Genomic DNA, 11,730 nt, shown 5'->3' with positions numbered 1-11,730 from the left:
AGATATTTCGTCATGTAACAGGTGTACATCGGAGGCAGCTTTGAAATTGCAGAATGCTTGCAGCTAAATTGCTAAGTATAGACAAATTTATGAGTGTAAAGTTATTTAAATAATATATATGTGCCTAATATAATCTTTTCATAGTCCATGCGTCAGCTTCACATATTGCTAATATTTCAAGTATAAGCTTTTCTGAATATATTTTCTTTACCATATGGTTTCATGTGCTCAAACTTCACCTTTTACTATTCTTCTACTAATATTTATGTTTACAATTTTTTTCTATAAATTACCGCAGCAACGCGCGGGCTATCATCTAGTTATTATAACTTGCATAACCAAATGCTAGCTCAAATTACAACGGAACAAAAAAATAACACATCTTAGAATCCTATCAATGCCACATGCTGGTTAGTGTAGACTCGTTGCCTAAGTATCCTCACTTGTCGTCAGAGTAACCCGCAATATGAAATGTTACATCCATTAATAATCAATGCATTTAATGTATTGGCAAATTACACCTAGAAGGAGAAAATGTAGCCTATCTCTAGATGCGTAAAAGCGGACAATTGAAGACTTGAAATTCGTCTGCAAAAAGACATTTTTATTAATTAAGTAAAATTATTAAAGAAAATTCTTTTATCATAATTTGAAAATTTATTAATTCAAATAATATAGGGTCAAGAGGTTTGCACCGGAGCCCGCCCCAGGTTACCATACTCAACCTCACAAATGGAGGACACCATGTTTCCCACTATATATGAACTAGTCCATGTTTATACAGTTTTCAAAACATTTTTGTTTGAAGAGATAGACAGAGGAAATCCTTCAAAGACTCCATCCTTCAGATACTATCATGTTTCTGTGTACACGGCTAATCGATTAGGTTAATATTGTAGAAATGTTGTACATTTTATCGATAATTCACAACCTATCCATTTCGCTAGAACTCTTCAACTTCGTCACTAGGACGAGGCCACAACAAAGCACTTTTCCAACCTTATCGACTAGGGATTATCGTAAAAATAATTTGTCTCGCAGACAAGACATGTAACGTGCTTGTTGATACATATCAATTGATGTTGGTGCTCATGGATAATAATACAAGTAATTAATTCATAGTAGTAGCACGCTTATTCACCCAGTTGGGCGCCTTAAGCACGTGAAGCATTGATACTTTCCATTTTGCAAAGGATAGCTGATGCTCGTTCCTGAACAACCTTCCACGCATCAGCGACGTGCCCCTCTTCCGTGAGCGTGCTTCCGATAGCCCACCTGAGCATGTAGATGCCACCTACATTAGCGAAGCTCGTGTAGGGGCCTGAAGTGACTGCATTCACCTCCTCAAGGAGTTGCCGGTTGAGCGCGTTGGCCGTCTCCTCGCCGCCGGACTGGTCTGGCTCCGGCGACCGAAGGCGGAAGCATACCAGCGAGAACTTGCGCTCCGTCACCACCTCGAACCTTGCGTCGGCTTCCACCATGTTCTCAAATGCCTCTGCAATGCGGACGTGCGAACGGATGTGGTCGCGCAGGCCATCGGTGCCATAGCAGCGGAGCACAAGCCAGAGCTTGAGCGCGCGGAAGCGGCGTGTGAGGTTGATGTTCCAGTCCATGTAGTCCACCACGTCGTGCCCCTCCGAGGCACTGTCTTTCATAATCACCTCTTGCTCTACCGCGAGCGCCGCGATGAGTGTGCGCGGCTTCTTCACCCACATCGCGCAGCAGTCGTTGCTGACGAGGAGCCACTTGTGGGCGTTCATGCTGAAGGAGTCCACGGCCTCCGCGCCGTCGATCACGTGCCGGAACTCCGGGCAGACGAGCGCGGAGCCCGCGTAGGCCGCGTCCACGTGCACCCACACGTCGTGCGCTGCCGCCACGGCGCACAGCTCACCGATTGGGTCGACGGCGGCTGTCTTGGTGGTGCCGACCGTGGCGCACAGGAACAGCGGCACCAGCCCGGCCTCCACGTCCGCCTTCATGGCGGCATGCAGGTCCATGGGCGACAGCGCGAACATGTTGGCATGGCAGGTGCGTATCTCGCGGCAGTGGTCACGCCGGATCCCGGCGATGCGTGCGGACTTGACCAACGCGAAGTGGGTCTGATCCGAGCAGTAGACGACGAGGTCGCCGATCCTCCCCACGCCGATCTGTTCAAGCTTCTGGTCCCTCGCCGCCACCACGGCGCATAATATAGCCTCGCCCGTGGTGGCCAGAAGCGTGCCGCCGCCGCCTCCGGCGAACAGGAGGCTGTTCGGCAGGTGCAACGCTTTGCCGAGCCAGTCCACCACCACCATCTCAAGCTCAGTGCCGGCCGGCGACGCGGCCCACGTAAACGGGTTGACGTTGATGCCGGCAGCGAGCGCCTCCCCGAGGGCGCCCACGGTGCTGCTGGATGCAGGGAAGTGTGCCATGTGGCGAGGACTCTGCCAGTGCGTCAATCCTGGCAGGATGATGTCGCGTACATCCTGCAGCGCCGAGGTGAACGCGTCCGGCTCCGGACATGCTGGCGCCTCCGTGGGGAGCAGCTTTCGCAAGAAGCCTGGGGTGACGTTGGGGTGCACGGGGTAGTCGCTAATGCCGCCATAGTAATCGGTGATGAGCTCAATTACCTGCTTACCCTGGCGACGGAAGTCATCAGCGTTCAGCACGTCCGGGCGCTGGAGCTTCTCTTGCGCCGCTAACTCCACCACGGTGCCATTCTGGTTTGCACCGTCGTAAACGGTGTGATGCGGTGGGGCCATGTGTGAGGATGGTGAACGCTGATGACAACACACCAATGGTAGTATATAATTAAGCTTTGGCTATGTCAATAGACTGATGCCTGACCCTCAACGAATGTGGTAGCTTGCTTCTTATATATAGACATGAGATGCTCAACAGAATGCAGATCTCGCACATGTTTGTTTCCCCTCCGGGAGATTCGTATCCCAACACAATTGTATTTTAGCGACCCGTTAAGGACTCGTTCGGTTAGACCCCAGCTCACAGGGATTAACATAGAATGGCAGGGATTATTGTTTAATTCCTGTCAATACCATCTGATCCACCTTAATCCTTCCTTCTCCCTTTTATATATAATCTTTCTTTTCTATCAGCATTGAAACGCTTTTCCGTTTTGAGATTTGAGGGTCTATGGAAGCATAAGCTCTCCGTTTTTTTCTTCACAAAAACGCAAAAATATTACGTTTCAATGCATTGATAGAAAAAAAATATTATAGCAAAAGTTGTGATGGACACCTCTACCTCCCGCCTCCACTTTACTCGGGATAAATGCACAGAGATCAGCTATGTCAGCTAATTATCAGTAGATTTGACTTGTCGCTGCTACATCTCTCGTGAACAGAATCTACTACGTCTGTGGCTCTGTGCCTCCCATGGATCAAATCCTCTCCACTCTCTACAAAGTTTTTCTGTCTCTAAAAAGGATTCTTTGCTCAGTGTCTCTCTAAAAAGAGACCTCTCTCAGCTCAGATTCTCTCAAAGTTTGCTTTCTTTTTTTCATGCACCGAAGAGCTCTCTATTCACCCTGTCAAAAGTTCTTTTTTTGATTTTACTTTTTGTCCTAAAGTGGTGAGGATGCTTGCAGCTGCCTTTCTCTTCTCTCTCACGTGAACTCTCCCTGACACAGATCACTGATCAGACATGATGATAGGAAGGAGAGGCGATTTTGACAAAAATAACCTATTTCTGAAAGAAAAGCTCAGACTAACCCTCTGGCCAAACTATTTCACCGAACTAATCCTTTTGTGTGGCGCTCTTGCCATCGGCGCCACACCATGCCGACATGGCGCGGTCGACGCCGCGCGCCGTTGACCAGCCGACGTGGCAGGATGTGTGGCGCCGCTCGCATGGGTGCCACACTTCGAAAGTGTGGCGCCGATGGCAAGGGCGCCACACATTCACTTAAGTGAATCGCCCACGCCCGCCCGAGCCTAACCCAGCCACACTCCTCTCTCTGTTTCACTCGTTCAAGAACAAGGCGGCCGACTCTCTCTCCCCCTCAAATCCCTACCCAAATCCCTTGTATTTCCTCAAATCTGTCCGTGGAGATCATTCCCAACCCGTTCCTTGAGGTAATCTCCTTCGTTCTCCTTCTTTTCATCCAATGAATTGATGGATTTGGTTGGATCTGCATGTAAAACCCTAGATGTGAAACCCTAGGTTGATTTGAGGGTGGATGTAGATTTGGTTGGATCTTAGGGTTTGTTGGAGTAGGAGAAATGGTAGGGCTAGGTTGTATCGGTAGAAACCCTAGGTTGATTTGTGTTGATTATGGTAACTAATAAACACATGTATGTGTTGTTCACATTACGCTAGGGGGATGGAAAGAATTGTTCATGTTCATCATGTGGACAAGGATGTTTTTTTGAAGGGAAGCCTAGAGCCTGTGAATGGATCGTAGCGAACAAGAGGGGGGGGGGGGTGAATGGGCGCTACATAATTTTTATGTCTTTTTCAATTTTTATGCGATGCGGAAGTAAAGGTGATAGCTTTGGTGATAGGGATGATCCTAGTATGATCCTAGGCTAGTGCAACAAGCAAAGGAACCAAGCAAGATAGTAAAGTTAGGGAACGGGACAACTGGGGGGTGCGGAGACGAGGCGAGGTTTGTTTCCTGCAGTTTCTCCCACAAAAGGGAGTACGTCTGCGTTGAGGAGGTGTTAGCCACGAAGGCTAGACGGCCACACCACGAAGGAAGGCCTCACCTTCTTCCTCGAGAAAGCCCCACGAAGAAGCTTCCCCTTCTCCACTAAGTAGCCGGTCGAGGCGGTGGTTCCTTCACAAGGTTGGGGCGAGCTCCACAACACCGGAGGCTCCCAACACCCTATGGGGCTAGCACAACTCCAAGCTAGCCTCCATAGGATTAACATAGAATGGCAGGGATTATAGTTTAATTCCTGTCAATACCATCTGATCCACCTTAATCCTTCCTTCTCCGTTTTACATATAATCTTTCTTTTCTATCAGCATTGGAACGCAATGCTTTTCCCTTTTGAGATTTGGAGGTCTATGGAAGCATAAGCCCTCCGGGTTTTTTTTTCACGAAAACGCAAAAGCATTGCATTTCAATGCATTGATAGAAAAGAAAGATTATATGCAAAAGTTCAAAGGTGGACTAACAACACACACCATACAACTTAACAAAAAGAAAACTCGTCTAGGGGGGTAGTTGGCGAAAACCCCACACCCCCGCGTCCGCCCAGGGTCATGCCACAACATTGATACCTGATAGTGTCAAACAGGCAGGTCCCGAAGAACGCGCATTGTCGAAGACTACATCGTTTTGGTGCTTCCAGATCCACCACACCATGAGCATGATCAGCGACGAGGTAACCTTGCGCAACTAGCCAAGGGTGATCCGTGCCACTAGCTACCACCAATCCGCGAAGTCACCCTCAATCGTAGGTGGCCCTCAATTCACAGCGGCCCTGTCCTACACCCCACGGCCTTCCCCGACATACATGGCGTGGATCTGGCTGTCCACCGATGTCTCTATCGAGAGCCCCTCATCCATGGCGTGGCCCCTCTCACGCTCGTGTCCTGTCGACCCCGGGCCTCCATCTCCTCCTCCTACCCAGACGTTCTCTACAACTGAAACAACGGGTGAGAAGCTCCATCAACGGTCACGTGAAGAAGGAGGCAAAGAAGCTCGATAGTCTCTGCTCTCAGCCTAGAGGGCCCGAATCCTACTCCACTCATGAATATAGGTTTTGTTTTGGTTGAATCTTTGATGAATATTCTAAGATTTGATGTTGAATCAGCCATATGTTCCTATCCAAATTGTGTTTGTCCTGCAACATGTCGTGAAAACTCCACTGATCTATTCATAATCCTCTACAGGAGTACAACAAATCTCAAAAGCAATAAAAAAATGCAGGCAGGTCTTTCAACCATCTAAGAAGCAATGACGTGGATCGACCAAGATGGATTTTGCCCATCAACTGAGAGATATAGTTTTTGGGCCTTCTCGAGTAATATGATTCAAAAGCATTGGCCATGCGTAACTTGATTAAGTGTTAGTTGAGGTTGTATGCGAAAGGTATTAGCCGAATGAATCACATACCACAGAGAAGAGAAAGAATAGTTAAGCCGACACTATCATGACGAGTACGAATAAAAATAATGTCTATTTTATTCGAGAAACATGCTATTTGCATACTTCTACAACAACTTTAAATAAAACTACTTCATTTTTTCCACCTTTTATTTATAAATTATTTCTACATTCTTGCGTTTATCGCCTCGAATTTAACCTACGGGCGCGGCGTGACGGCGTGCTACAACTTCCTAGTGGGTATCTAACACCTACAGGTGTCGCTGCCTACCAAACCGCCCAAGAGGACAAAACCCCAGCCGCATCGCTATAAGTAGGCCATTGCTTAAGTGCTGCTATAATCACAACTCACAAGCAAAGACGCAACAGAAAGACAGATGAAAGCACCGTGAGAAAGATTTTTTTGTGATGGAGGTGACACCGAGGCACACACAGTCCGTGAGCGGGTGGGCGGCCATGGACGAGTCCGGCAAGGTTGTCCTCTTCTCCTTCCAGCGGAGGGAGAAGGGCGTGGACGACGTGACCGATCAAGGTACAATACTGCGGGATGTGCCACACGGACCTCAACTACATCAACAAAGCCTGGGGCAACACCATGTACCCCGTCGTCCCGGGCCACGAGATCACCGGCGTCGTCACCAACGTGTCTGGCTTCCAGCCCGGCAACCGCGTCGGCGTGGGAGGCATTGCTGCGTCGTGCCTCGACTGCGACCGCTGCCACCGGTCCGAGGAGAACTACTGCGACAAGGTGACGTTCACCTACAACAGCATCTCCTCAGACGGCAGCATCACCTATACGGCGGATACTCCAATATGCTGGTGGCGGACTGTTAGAATACATATTTATATACGTATAGAACTATGTATTTGTACCTACTATATAATAGAAATAATCCTACCCGACGAGGCACGTCGGGACGGCCCAGTCATTCTTGTCACGTTTTATGGTATGAGAGCAATCGATTCTGACCTATGGTTCCGCCGCCCACCTTGCTTCCGCACACACCGCCGTCGCCGCGTCTTCTCCGGCGTCCAGCGCGATGGATTCGTCCGGGTTATCCATGTCGATGACCTCGTCTGATTCTTCAACCACAATGATCAGCCCACCTCTGGCCTTGGCGCCGGCTCGATCCCGCCTAGCACTGGCCTGGACGTCGGCTCGGTCCCGCCCGTCCCTAACGCTGGCGTGAGCTCTGTCCCTGGCCTGGGTGCCCTGTCGCCCGACCTGCAGGGAATACTGCCACCGTTCGGCGCCATGACTGCCCCGGGCCTGCTGCCGTCTACAACGATGGGCTCTATCCGCTCTGACGCAGCTATGTACAATGATGCTATTGCTGCAAGCGTGATCAGGCACATGCCGCCCGGATTGTCACATCTGGCCAGCTACACGCCACAAGTCAGCTAACCCCTGGCCCTTGGGTTCAGTCCTCACATGGCGCAACAATTATATGGACAGGCACCATCACCTTAGAGCATCTCAGGCGACGCGTTTCTGCATCTGAAAATGTTCGCGCGCGGACGTTTGCGTCGGTCGAAATGGTTGAAATCGACCGCGCGTTCGTTTGCGTCGGGGGTTGGCTCCAGCGGCACAAAGCATTTTTTTCTCGAATTTCCGTTTTTTATAACATAAAAATATAATTTACATAGTTGAACACATGGAAAAAAAACCATAAACACATGCGCCTACTGCTTCTCCTCGTCGTTGTCGAGCACGACGAGCTCCGGTACCATCCACGACCAGTTGGGAACCGGCGGAACGTACTTCGGGCGCGCCGGCGGTGCTGGAGGTAGAGGAGCCCAATCATGTGGCTGTGGCGGAGGTGGAGGCGACCAGGGCTGTCGCGGAGGTGGACGCGTCCAGGGCTGTGGCGGAGGTGGAGGAGCCCATGGCTGTGGCGGAGGTTGAGGAGCCCAGGGCTGAGGTGGGGGCCCCCACGGGTTGTACGACGGAGGTGGAGGCGGCGGTTGCGGCGTGGCTGAGTCCTGTAGCGCCAGTCATAGGGCTTCTTCCTCCGACAGGCCCGGCGGCATGATACCGGTGGCGTACCGGGGCAGCGGCGGCTGCACAGGTCGGTCGTTCTCCGAGATTGTTTACGGGATTCAGCTGCATCAGCTGACCCCTAACTCCATCCTCCACATCTCAATTTTTATCACCCTTTGCGAGTGCTTCCTCGGGACCCATCCTCATTGGGGTCTTTGGAAACGCATTTTCTATCTTCGGCGCAACAATTCTCGCAACGTCGTCTATAATGTGGGCGGCGTTTGTATCTGCGTCCGACCCAATGTCGACTACTTCGATGTCAAATTCCCTAACTCCGTCCAAGGGTGGCCCAAGAGGTGGTTATACATCCGAGAAGAGTATGTCGGCAACCAGGAGTACGGCATCGCTCCTTTTGATGGTGTTGTAGAAATTCTCAGGCGCCGATCCTGGGACGCTGAAGCTTCTGTCGAAGCAAAATCAGCTACAGACGCTCTGATGAAGCGCATCCATCAGCTCCAGAACACCCACAGTGAAGAACTGTCGGGTGTTCAAATCACTGCTTATTTCCTTAGGATTAGGGTGCAGCCTCTGCAGGCTCGCAAAAACCCCCTTTGGATGTATGCTGGCGAAGAAGACGTTAATCGCATGTCCAAGGATCTTTCTGTAAAGGACCTGGAGAAGCTCGTTCGACGCTTTTCTTCGTTAAGCAAGAAACATGAGGTTCCAACCTCTTGTCGCGTGGAGCCATATAGTGGCAGCCACGCCCTTCCCAAAGTAAGTAATTTTTTCTTCGCTTTGTGCTTTTATTTTTCGACTGCTTCTTCATTTATCTTGTATGTTCATCTTCAAATTTGTTTCTGCAGAACCACCAAGTCATGTCTTCTCTTCCCCCCCCCCCTTCCTAAAGGTGGAGAGGTGGATGAGCAAGCCGTTGTTAATGACGACTCGCAAGAATCCTCTCGTCCTGATAGTGAAGTCGCCGTGTCGCACAAATCCGCGGCTTCCTCCGAAAAAGAGAGTGATTCAGAACCTTCTGAATCTGGCCGCTCCATCTCTCCTCCTCTCGCCGTTTCTCCAAGGAACAAGAGGAAAAGGGATGAAGTTGAAGATTTCGGCACCTCTAAGCCCACTGGATCACCTGCCGAAGAAGCTTCTCCTGAAGACGGGGGTGCCTTTGACCCTTATGATGACGTTGGCTCCGTCAGCTCGTAAGCTTCTCCCGCTGTTATTTTTCTTCGCCATGCTTAATTTCCTTCGCCATGCTCATTTTCTATACTGGCAGATCTGATTATCTGAAGATGGAGAAAAGGAAGAACCCGCAATTCTTGGCGTGGCTCCTACGAGCATGTCCAACACTGTGATCCTTTCCGAAGAAAACCGCACTGCTGCGGAATCTTCGCCTCCTCCTCAGCATAACGTGGAGACTTCGACTCCACCGTCCAGCCCCCGAGCGTCTTCACCGAAAAGGGCAAAGACCGGGGTTGGCGTTGTTCACGCGCTTGTCATGGGGAGTTCCTCGACTCCTCTACTAAATGATGTAAGTTTCTTTGGTTTGCTATTTTGCTACCACTTGTTGCGTTTTTCTTTTTTTATCCCGAGCTATACTCTCCTTACTCGATTGTTCATTCTCTGAAACACTGTTTTTCGACAGCCTCTAATGGATCACTTCATCCGCCTCGGCTCCGAATCTATTGGGTTCCGCAATGAAGCCGACACTTTGAAGGGTAATTTTTCTATATTGGATAACTCACTTTTTCAACATACCCCCTTTCTTTTATCCTCGAATAAATAGTATTCATCATTTTTCTTTTGATCAGTTGCGCTGCAACAAGCCGAAGAACGCGCTGAAGCTCTCGCGGCTAAGCTAGAGCTTAGTGAAAAACCTCGCGAGAAGGCTGAAGCAGATGCTGCCGTTGTCGAGGATCTTCGCCAGCGCCTCGCCAAGGCGGAGAATGCTTTGAGCGACAAGATTGTTGAGCAGATCGCACGCGAGCAAGGCATAATTGTAACATCCCAAAATTTCAAGTAAAGGAAGAAGAACAAATCCAATTATCCAAATTTCAGAACCAACAAAAACTTTTACCTTGCATATAGTACCCTGCCTAGGACTTGTGCATTTTGAGTGATATGCCATGATGATTGTTACTTAATGTATGTGATGAACTCCCAAAAACCTAGGGTGATCAAATGATGATCATCAAACAAATAAATTAAAAAGAGAAAGAAATCAAATATTCATAAAACCCTAAAAACCCTAACATATGGTCTATGTCATTTTTGTAAATTTGACCCTAGACCCATTTAATCTTCACCTCTACTTGTAATATGATATTAGAGAGTATTTACAACATTGAGAATCAAAGAAACCCCAATTAAATCAAAACCAAAAATAAAAATGTGATCACATGAGATAATGGTCATTTCTGACTTTTATATTCTGGTCACCACTTTGAGCCTCTCTATTTCCAAATTTCTAAACTAAACAAATCCAGATCTTTGCATGTCATCCAAGTACACAACAAGGTGAACAACTTTTGTAAAGGGGACCATACCAAATTCTTTTTAAATCAAGAACTATGATCAAGTGAAGATGAGACATTGAAACATATGTAAGATTCACCAAATTCAAAATGTGATCAAACCTGGCCAAACCTTGACCCTCACTAGACCTAGCCCTACTCCCCTGACCCAACCCTACCTAACCCAGGCCAGAGCACGCCATGGACACGACCAGATCATGGCCGGCCATGGCCATGCCGGCCATGTCGCCCTCGACACACCTCCCCCTTCTTCTCTTCACCATCGCCACGGCCACCATGTCCAGCACGTAGCCCAAGCCATGCTGAGATCGCCCGTACCCGCCGTCGATCGCGAGGACGCCGACAGAGCCCGGACGACGCGCGCCCAGTACGCCCCAGGTACGACGCGAGCGGCATGGGCGACGTCACCGTGCACGGCCGCGCGCGACACTGCCACGCGTCGCTCGCAGCACCTCGCCGTACCCCGACCAAACCCGCGCGCCCTGGTACCCTCCTCGCCACGCGGAGCTCGCCGGACACGCCGACGTCATGCCTTGGCGACCAAGGACGCCGGCGAGGACGAGCGCGCCCGCCACGGCCGCGCCAGTACGAGCAAGAACCCGACAACCCTACGCGTCCCCTTGCCGCACCGTTCACGCTCGTAGCTTCACCGTGACGTCGTGAACACGACCCCGTCGTCGCCTAGCCCCCTAGACCCCCGGAGCAGCCGCGCCCTTGTCGACCTCGCCGCAGCACCCCGGCCACCATCGTGCCTATAAAAGGAGGCCTCGCCTCGACCATCTCTTCACACCACCAGCCTCCCCTCTCCTTCCTCGACCTCCCCAGCACCTCACCATGCTCGATTAGCCACCAGACGCCCCCAATTGCAAGCTCGCCGCCGCCCACAGTAGCCGACGATCGCCGGAGAAGGAGGCCACCCCTGGAGCTGCCACCGGTACCAGGAGATTCACCGTCGTCCACAACGCCATCGCGCATACTGCCCAACCCTAGCTGGAGCCACGGTGAGCCTCCGACCCCCTACCTGAGCCGCCGGCGAGCCCCTCTCTCGCCGTCGACGACGACACACCTGAGTCGTTAGATCACGATCTGATCCAACGCCCCCTGTTGGTTCATACCGCTTCGGCGTTAAGCGTCGGCCGACGGGTGGAGCCCAC

At 50.5% G+C, this 11,730-nt stretch overlaps 1 protein-coding gene across 1 annotated transcript; it reads right to left on the bottom strand.

Moving 5' to 3' along the window:
- Positions 1-1,154: 1,154 nt before the first annotated feature.
- On the bottom strand, positions 1,155-2,762 carry LOC124689443 (tyrosine decarboxylase-like). The gene has a single exon (XM_047222975.1). The coding sequence runs from the start codon at positions 2,739-2,741 to the stop codon at positions 1,155-1,157; it is 1,587 nt and encodes a 528-aa protein (XP_047078931.1). The 5' UTR covers positions 2,742-2,762.
- Between the last annotated feature and the right edge of the window lie 8,968 nt (positions 2,763-11,730).

This window comes from Lolium rigidum, chromosome 2, assembly GCF_022539505.1.
Source record: "Lolium rigidum isolate FL_2022 chromosome 2, APGP_CSIRO_Lrig_0.1, whole genome shotgun sequence".
Taxonomy (NCBI): Eukaryota; Viridiplantae; Streptophyta; class Magnoliopsida; order Poales; family Poaceae; genus Lolium; species Lolium rigidum.
The sequence above is the reverse complement of the archived record's forward strand: the minus strand, read 5'-3'. Positions and strand labels throughout refer to the sequence as shown.